This window comes from Aegilops tauschii, chromosome 3 (assembly GCF_002575655.3).
Source record: "Aegilops tauschii subsp. strangulata cultivar AL8/78 chromosome 3, Aet v6.0, whole genome shotgun sequence".
In the NCBI taxonomy this organism is placed as follows: domain Eukaryota; kingdom Viridiplantae; phylum Streptophyta; class Magnoliopsida; order Poales; family Poaceae; genus Aegilops; species Aegilops tauschii.
In genome coordinates this window covers 544,197,849-544,207,494 of record NC_053037.3, presented here as the reverse complement: position 1 = coordinate 544,207,494, position 9,646 = coordinate 544,197,849, and the positions used below count along the sequence as shown (strand labels likewise).

At 47.1% G+C, this 9,646-nt stretch overlaps 2 protein-coding genes across 2 annotated transcripts; one reads left to right on the top strand and one right to left on the bottom strand.

Moving 5' to 3' along the window:
• Positions 1-2,862: 2,862 nt before the first annotated feature.
• On the bottom strand, positions 2,863-5,756 carry LOC109742782 (protein FAR1-RELATED SEQUENCE 5). Its single transcript, XM_020301878.4, is given in 2 exon segments — positions 2,863-5,065; positions 5,311-5,756. A coding segment is annotated over 1 exon segment (1,530 nt). The 5' UTR covers positions 5,030-5,065; positions 5,311-5,756; the 3' UTR covers positions 2,863-3,499.
• A 9-nt stretch (positions 5,757-5,765) lies between these two features.
• On the top strand, positions 5,766-7,862 carry LOC109742806 (uncharacterized). Its single transcript, XM_020301900.4, has 2 exons — positions 5,766-6,443; positions 6,515-7,862. The coding sequence occupies exons 1-2, from the start codon at positions 5,827-5,829 to the stop codon at positions 7,629-7,631; spliced, it is 1,734 nt and encodes a 577-aa protein (XP_020157489.1). The 5' UTR covers positions 5,766-5,826; the 3' UTR covers positions 7,632-7,862.
• Positions 7,863-9,646: the final 1,784 nt, after the last annotated feature.

Genomic DNA, 9,646 nt, shown 5'->3' with positions numbered 1-9,646 from the left:
GTGTGGGGCCGCGCTGTCGGCGACACCAGGCATATTCCCGCCGTTTTGCCCGCCTTTTCCCTCCATTTCCCCCATTGCTTTCCCCTTCTCCCTCGTCGTTCCCGCCATTCTCCTCATCAGACCGGGCGCCATGCCGCCGAAGAAATATGTTGCTCCTCGTGTCGCCACCGATTCCACACAGCCGAAGTAGAGGAAGCCGAGGGCGCCGATGGCAAGACCAACGGGCGCGTCGAACGCCGAGTGGAGGGCGGATGTTCAGCGCCGGGAGGCAGTCACCACCGACCGGCGGAACAGGCTCATTGTCAAGAGGGCCAGGGACGCGACGGCGGCGGAGCAGGCAGAGGCGTCTCGCATGGGGATGATGAATATGCCACCCAGCCACTGCCCACAAGCCGTGTGGGGGAGCCAGACCAGAGTCGCATCGCCGACCAACCTCTCGCCGCCCTCGCCGCAATGGGGTACGCGGGATGTGAAGCTCGACCTTCTCAGGACCAACGTCGCCACGAAAAAGAGGAACACCGACCTGGCGTTCTTGATGGCGGCAGACATGTCGAGGATGGACGAGCAGGTCAATGCGTGGTACCTGGCGGAGCGCGGCCTCATCCTGAACCAGATGCCCGGGCCGGCTTCGACCACCGCCCCTACGCCCACGCCAACACCAACGCCCATGCCCAGCCCGAGCGATGAAGCCACGCTGCCGACAACCAGCCCGAGCACAGAAGCCACGCCGACGTCGAGCACGCCGTCACCGGCCAGTCCCACGCCAGAGGAGCCCGTCGTTTGATGCGTTCCTTTGTCTACGCGTCCTTCCTTTTGATCGCCGAACTTTCGTGTATGTTTGATCGCCGAACTGTGGCATGATGATCGCCGAACTTGTGGCGTTTTTTTGGCAGCGGGAAAGACAAGCTTGAATTTATGGGCGTTTGGGGGCCTAAACCTGGGGGCGCGGCTGGGAACTGGATCGCCCCCCAGGGCGAAAAAACCGTTAGCGCATACGCCAAAACGCAATCGCCGGGTGCGCTGGGGGCCGAATGAGTGGAGATGCTCTAAGGGAGCAAAAGTATCGAGGGCCACCATTTGTCGCCTCGGACGTGATCTCCGTTGTTGCCGTGAGCGTCAGTACTGCCTATAGCCTCTCCGAGAATGAGATGGGCGGGCCAAAGACGGCGAGGATGAAAAGGAGGTGGTCGGCAGAGAAGAAAAGGAGGGACATTCTTCTTTTTTAGTTTCTTATAAGGGGTTAAAGTTGATGTGGTGGTGCCCGGTCAGCAGTCAAGATAGTCAAAACCGCTTGACTGAAGAAAAACCAAGACTAGGGTTGTGGTTTGATACTCATAGTTAGTTGAGGGTATATTTCGACCGGTTTCGTAGTTCAGAATTGTAAATCAAACCGAGTGGTTAGTTCGGGGTTGAAATATGGACTATTCTTTTTTGCAAACAGGTGCACACCCTCCATTCTACGTTGGGCGGCACATCTCCCTTTTTTTTCTTCTGTTTTAACGTCAAAGAACTGTGCGTCCAGTGTGTTTCAAACTTGCAATCTCCTGACCCTATGTAAGGTGCGCTAACCACCCCACCACCCACACCCGATGTGTTTAGTTACATCTTTTTCCTTCTTTTCTTCCTTCCTTCTTTTTTATTTTTCCTTTCTTCTTTTTTCTTGTTCCTTTTCTCTTTTTAGGTTTTTTTGTTTTCTTTTTTTCGTTTTGCTAAGTTGAATTAACTTATTTTCGAAATTGAATGAACTATTTTTAAAATCTATGATTTTTTTTTCAAAATTGATGAACTTTTTCCAAAATTGAACGAACTTCTTTCAAAATTGATTTAACTTTTTTCATTTTTTGTGAACTTTTCTTGAAAATGGAAGATTTATTTTTCCAAAATGATGTATGTTTTGTTCAAAAATGATGATTTTTTTCAAATATATGAAATTTCTCAAATTCAGGTTTTTTTAAATAATTAAATATAAGTGATACATTATAAATATTTGCGTCTCCCCCGCAAAAAAGACATTATTAATAGCGCGTCCACACTTGTTCTTACAATGTTGGCGCTGCTTTGAGTCAAACCCGATAAAGAGCAGTTTTTTTCGGCCGCCTTTTTTCGCGCTATAGGACCTCCCGAGCTTCAGTTGGCTTCACGGCGCAGAGAGCTCCTGGTAACGGTCTCTCACGGCCCATCACGTGAGGCGGTTTCATCCTTGATTTTTTTTCCCTTTCTTTTCTTATTAAAAAGACCTAACTTGTTTTTTTTCCTGAGAATAGATAGAATCTTTGATGGTACGTGAAAGTCATGATGGCTTGCACGTCAATCTCTCGTTTGAATTTTTAGATTCTGCCACCACGAAAAGAAGACCCCTTCTCGAAGTCGGATCGAGGCGAACGTAGGATAGTCCCACACCGACCACCAAGGGCGGCACCCCCGAAGAGAAAAGTCCATATTCCATGCTTATATACCAGGGCTGGACATCAGAGAGGCCCAGCAACCCAGCAAAGACAGACACCCCCGTCCCACCAATTTAACCCTACCATTTCGGGGCGGAAACCCTCGTCAGACTGAGATCCAGTGACTTCACTTGGTGAAGTCACGTTGCAACTTTAGACTCTTCATCTCCATCCAAAACAGATCCAATGGTCCATATCACACAAAGGCAAAAGCCCTCAGCACTTAGCAGTTTTGCAGCCCAGCAGCGACAGAAGACTCATCGTAGGATTCAGTTAAAACAGATTACATGCCAACTATCTAATCTTCATTTCTGAATATATAAACTATAGGTCTATAGCCGTTTCAACATACATGAAGCAAGGTTATCATTTGGCTGTACCTTCCACTTTGCTGAACTAAAAAGATCATACATGCACATACATATTTTTGACTGGCAATACTCATGAAACAGATTATAGAGTGACATTTGACATTGAAAGGCTGCAACATAGAACATCCAAATGCTACAGCAAGAAATGCCAATGTCGAGTAATCATTCAAGTACACAAAAGCAGGCCATTTCACTTGTACACTTAGGCCAAAAAAGACTGGTTAATCCCCAAAATATTGTAGTTAACCCTGTCCAAAATACTACCTAGTAACTTTGAAGATACTAGATCAGATCATCATGAAGATATCATCGTCAACTCGTGAAGTTGTCAAAAGCTTGGTAAAGCTGTCGATTGCTTCGTATTTTTGACGCTTCTCACTTTCTCCTACGGGACTCCCTCCTTTGTTTGTGCCATCATTCTCCACTTGCACTTGACGCTGCACACTGTCTTTTTTCTTTTGTTGTTGTTGCTGCCAATGTAAATGAAAAATCATTTTGTTAGTTTAGGAATGAATAAGAACAGATAGTACATACATACTGCAGCTGACCCTTGCTTCTTTTTTTGTTGTTGCCGCTGATTTAGGTTGCTTTCGCCCCTTGCGTAACTTATCAAACCAAGTTTGCTTTCTCCTTAAATTTTTAGATGAAACCTCCTTTTTCTTCAGTTTTGCAGAACTAAGAAAGTCATTGGCTTGCCGCACATTTGGATCTTTCATATTCACTTTGGAAAGCTTCAAAAATAGTGGGAGTATACACTTTGCTTGCTTGCACCAACATCGGAGTGCACATTTTGATTCTTGGCAACTTTTTCCTTGCCTCATATTCAGATTCCAATTCCTTTCTTCTTTTTACTTCAACCGTTCTCTCAAAATGCATCAAGAATCGGACAATATGGAAATCAGATTTCAAATGGTTCTTCAATGCATTGTTGAAACTCTCACTTAGTTGTGTACTTCTCACTCCCAAACTGAAGACATCTCTCATATAACATTCAGCCCATTTTTCTTTCACCTTGTAGATACTATCTAACCAAGTTTGCTTATGCACTTTATGTCGCATGTTGTCAAATGCTTCTTGAAATGCCGCCTTTTCCTCATAGCCAAACATACAAGCACTAAAATCAGAGAGAATATGAGATTCCTCTTCCACCTCCCCTTCATCTTCATCTTCCTCTTCGACCTCTCCTACATCTTTCTCTTCACCCTTGACTGGAGATAAATGTTTGACAGCATTCATCATAATGTGAAAGGTGCACAACCCGTGATATGATTCCGTGAATACTTTCTCTATAGCTTTTCCCATTGCCGCATCTTGATCCGTATAAATAGTTCTAGGTTGTCTTCCATTATGTGCAGCTAGAAAAGTCTCAAATAGCCATATAAATGAGTCCTTTGTTTCATCAAACAGCAAGGCAGCACCGAAAATAGTAGTTTCTCTGAACTGATTGAGCCCAAGAAAAACACCAAATGGCCTATACTCTTTGTTTGTGCCAAAAGTAGTGTCAAATGTGACAACATCACCAAAGTGTGCATAGTCAAGGATCATTTTAGCATCAGCCCAGAATATGTTGGTTATATCCTCCTCACAATCCAACTGTAGTGCATATTGGAATGATGGATTGTCAGCAGTTTTGTCATGAAAATATTTCAACATACTTCCAGCTTGTCCAAAAGCCAACTCCCTTTGTCGCTTGGTTCGCAAATGATTTTTTTGGTCACGGCAACTATATCCAAGGTTAATCGGTCCACCAACTTGATGAGAAGCAAACTCATGTGCAGCTTGTGGCATAATGCCGGAATCATCGGTGGTTTCAATTTCAAAAGCTTGTCTTTCTGAAATCTTTCTTTGGGATACCATCAAGTGGCGAGTTTGTGGCAATTGCAACAAGTGGTTGTGTTCCAGCACAACCTCGGTTACTTCATAATTTCCGGCCTCTCGATCCAATTGAAAAGACATACGAGCTTGGCAATTGGTTCTTGTTTCAGCTCTAAAACGCTTTGGTGCATAATCAGTTTGCCCTTTTCTTCGATGACCCTCGTTGGAACAAACAAATCTACATGAACCAACCTAACCATCAAGTCTGCTTTTGTTTGCATATCTCCTTCTCACATCAAAGCCTGCGTGACCCCCATATGCAACCCAAAATGCCCAAGCCTCATCCACATTTCTGAATCTCATACCAACTTGAGGTATTCCCTTACCAATTTCTGCCATCTCACAATAGTCAATTGTGAAGCACAACACTGAATTCTGTCAAATAGCACAATAGAGGGCACTCAATTTCAGAAATTCCAAATGAAAGTCTAAAATCAGAGGACAAAATTTCATCACGAGTGTACGTGCAAACTATTCCAAGCAATTTGTATTGTACATGCATCATGAGTAACCAAACTGACTACCATTATGCATCCAAGCAACTCAAACTGAAGCTGTACATGAACTGCTCTGTACATACCTAACTCTTACTGTATCTGTATGAATCGGGGACACATTACCTCAACTGGATGCGGGATGGCAGAGGTCCGACGGCGACGGCGGCACGCGTGGCCTTCCTACTCCTCCGGCGGCAGCCCGCCCCTCCCTCTCCTCCAGCGACGGTGCGGCCGCGCGGCTCCTTTTCCTCTTCAATGCGGCGGCCGGCGCGGCCGCGCGGCTCCTCTCCGATGCGGCGGCCGGCGCGAGTCCCTTGCTCTCTCTCCCAGATGTTGCGGTGTGGTGCGGTTCCCCTTCCTCTCCGATGCGGCGGAGCAGCGCCGTCTCCCTGTCCGAGACGCCGGCGCGGCGCGGGAGAGCGGAGCAGATTCCCGCGAACTCTTTTCTTCAGCCTGCACTCGTCCAAAACTGCTAAGTGCTGAGGGCTTTTGCCTTTGTGTGATATGGACCATTGGATCTGTTTTGGATGGAGATGAAGAGCCTAAAGTTGCAACGTGACTTCACCAAGCGAAGTCACTGGATCTCAGTCCACCCTCGTCATCTCCTTTCGGCGGCGGCGGCGGCGCGCGGTCGTGGGAATGAAAGCCGCCGACCAATCCCATGCCCCCCCGGTCCCTCGTCCCTTCCGTCGGGCGAAGCAGCCAAGCACCACCTCTCGCCACGAGGGCGAAGGCGGAGGAGCCGATAGAAGGAGAAGACCATCTCGGCGTGGCGGTACCTCGAAGCGAGGAAGAGGGCGGCCTCATCATCTTCTGCGACCTTGCTCCTCCAACTGGGGGCCGACGCGAGCACGCACAGGGGCAGCAGCAGCAGCGGCAGCGCTCAATACCAGCAACCAAGATTTGTCATCAACCTCCGCTCAGATTCAGATCCTCCCCTCCCGGGGATGTGATGATGATTCGAATCCAAGGGGGAAACTTTCCCCCTCAACCTGCGCTCAGATCCAGATCGTCCCCTCCCGGGGATGTGACGATGAATTGAATCCAAGGAAGAAACATCTGCTGCGCCCTAGTCTGTCCATCATCCAGAAGCGAGGAAGAAGGCGGCCTCATCATCTTCTGCGACCTTGCTCCAGCCAGCCCGACGATTCGAAGATACCAGGGCAGAAACATATGCTGCGCCCTTGTCTCTCGATCCAGCCGCCCCCAAATTATTGTTGGGGGGCAAAACGCTCGCGGACGAACAACAACAACTGGTACGTCAAAAGCATTTCTTGTCGACCCCCGAGATATGATGATTATGACTCCCATTCTTCTTTGCGCGCAGGAGGGACTGGTCCAACCTAGGCGATGGGCCGTTAGGTCTGATCGCTGAGCGCGTTCTCGCATTTGACGTCGCCGACTATCTCCGCTTCCGTGCCGTGTGCCGTCCATGGCGGCACTGTTCCACAGAACCGCACACCCATGGCGGGCTTGACCGCCGGTTCCATCCCTGGCGGTGGGTACTGCTCCGCGAACCACTAGCTGCTCCAAACCGCCGTTGCTTCCTGAACTCCTTCACCGGCGAGTTCATCCAAGTGGACCTCCCGGAGCTCCTTGACCATGAGCTTCTTGCTGTCACCCCGGAGGGCCTCCTTGTCCTGCTCCACGACCACAACCACGTCCGCCTGCTCAACCCGCTCACGCGTCACGTCACAGAGCTACCACCGCTCACCATGCTGCTTCCTTCTAAAGACCATGTCATGCTTTCCTATTTCAACATAGACGACTTCTTAGCGACAGGCTCTGGCATTGCTAGTGATGATTCAACAGTGGTGCTCTGCTTCAATAGGTTCCGCATTCTTGGCATGGCAAAGCCCGGTGATGACCACTGGATTTTGCTGAAGTACAACCATGATGGGTTCACAGACACACCCTTAATGTTTGCAGGGCGCTTCTACTATGTTAAGGTTGATGGTGTCATGGCGCTGCAAATCTGTCCAAACCAGCCACCACGGCTGGAGGTGGCTGCCAAGCTGAATATGCATGTCTCACCAATTTCGGAAGGGTTGCACCTCGTCAACAGTTGTGGTGACTTGATGCTGATCCACCGTCAGATTGTTCCATTGACGTCGCCGGATAAATCGTGTTATCAATATGACATGTATCGAGTGAATTTGGATACCGGAACACTATTACCAGTCAAGAGCTTGGGTGGTGGCGCAGGGCGAGCGATGTTCTGGGGCATGCATTGCTCTTTCTCGGTGCCTCTAGAGGTTTTTCCCTCTGGTTCCATTAGCGCTGACACCATCTACCCGAGCTTTGACTTTACTGAGAGAAGCCTGTTAGAAGTTGGAGCATATCATCTCCTGGATGGACACATCGAACGACCATCTGGCTTGTTGCAGCGTCCGAATACTCTGGTTGACTGTCTATCTTTGTCCAATACGGTCGATGATGAGTAGTCTAGCCCCATTTCCTTTGATAATTTAGCATGAATGGTTATGCAATATGGACATTTTGTCCCATTATTGCTAGCATTTGAGTGATTGTATCTTGCTAGAGCTGAAGCTGAATCAACTCTTTGCTGTGCTAAAAATTATGTACCTGTAACACAAATTCGATGGGAGATAATAATAATCTATGCTGCTACTCCTTTTTATTTATTTAGGAAACAAGGTGCTTGTGCAATTTCAGTTTTTCCACCTGGGCTGCTATCTAATCTAAGATGTAAATATTGAGTTCACTTGATTGCATACTGTATACAATTTACTTTTCCATTTCAATTCCATGTCATTTTCTAATATAGAAACTCTCTATGCCCCATAATTCTTGTTGTGGTTTTAGTTCAAATTTGAACTGACAAGAATTATGGACTGTGTTCTTGTTTGAGGGGATATGTTTTTTTTAGGGGTAGAAGCCATTTTATTGATCAAAGATCAAATTCCACAGAATGTGGGATGCAAACCGGGATTTATCTTGCCAAGCCACACATGACGACCTTAGCTAAAGTAAGAGCAAATTTAGCTAATCAATGAGCTTCAAAGTTAACTACATAACTTTCAAAAATAAAATTACAGGAAAAAGGAGCTGATCTAGCCATGATTTCGTTGATGATGGCTCCATACACACCCTGACTGCCCCTCAGTATATTATTGACAACTTGCTTTGAATGTGACGATATGACAAAGTTTCGGACCTGAAGATCTTGCGCCAGTGGGATAGCCTCTCGACAGGCTATAGCCTCCAGAGTTGTGGGATCATGTACACCATCAATTATTAGAGCAGAACTTCCCAGGAAAGTACCCTGGTTGTCACGACAGATAGCAGCCGCTGAACTTCTTCTTTGTGCTCTGACCCCGCGTCTACGTGTATTTTTGCGAAGTTTCTGGTGGTGCTTTGGGCTGTCGAACAGTTCCTGCTGCTGCAATAGTCGCCATGGGAATAGGATCTGCAGCATTTTTCTCCTTCACAGCATCTAGATCCCTGATGAACTCTTTTATTGCATGTGGAGCTTTGAAAAACCGCCTCGTGGATTGCTTTGCGCCGTGAGGTCCAGATCGACCAAAGTGTTACCGCCATTAGCACAAACATATCATGTGGGAGTTTCTCCATCAAAACGAACAGCCAGCACTTGGCACTTGATCGACCAAAGTTCTTCATCAATAAGTGCCCATGTACATCTCGAAACCGTGCACTCGAGGAGAGAATGCCTCCACGAACCGTTGTACTTTTTTTAATAAGCCTAAAGCCCATGTAGGCCTGATCGTTGTATTGAATTTGTACATTTAGTTACGAGACCTACCTTTGAGGCAGACATCAATTAGTTGGTTACGGGGCCTACCGTAAACCAGCATGGCAGAGCAAATATAGGGCCAAAACTCCAATTCTATGCACGCACAGCTGAATGCCCGTGGCAACGCACGTGTGATCACTCCCGTTCCATTCATTTCCTCCATAGCAATCATAGTGTCTACTTAACAGGACGAGGATTTGTAGCTCACAGGTGCTCCACCCCCTTCATATCAATGCCTTTCGTTACTCTGTGAAAATCTTCGTGCTAATTGCTGAAATAAGCATTAAGTTCATATACGTGTGGGATACCCCTCACGGCGTGGGTACATCTTTAACTTATCGTACAGCTTAGAACAGGAATCATTTGTTTTCTTCCCTCGCTCCGACTCACTGTCAATCAATGCCCCTCCTCGTATTACCACTCCCCCAAAACACTCTCCAGTTCCTCTTCCTCTCGCGACCTGCTGCTGTTCATCTTCGTCTTAGAAGCTACCCTGTGACGGATCAGTTTGGGAAATCAAAAAGCGAAGGTGATACAGCTAAAAAAAAGCGAAGGTGATATTGCTTTGCGGTGGCCTACTCTATTTCTTTTCCAAAAAAACCCCCCTCTATTTCTCAGATTTTTTTTCTCAAATATGCACAAGCATGCGTATCATATATTAAAGATAGAAAATGAGGGTAAAAG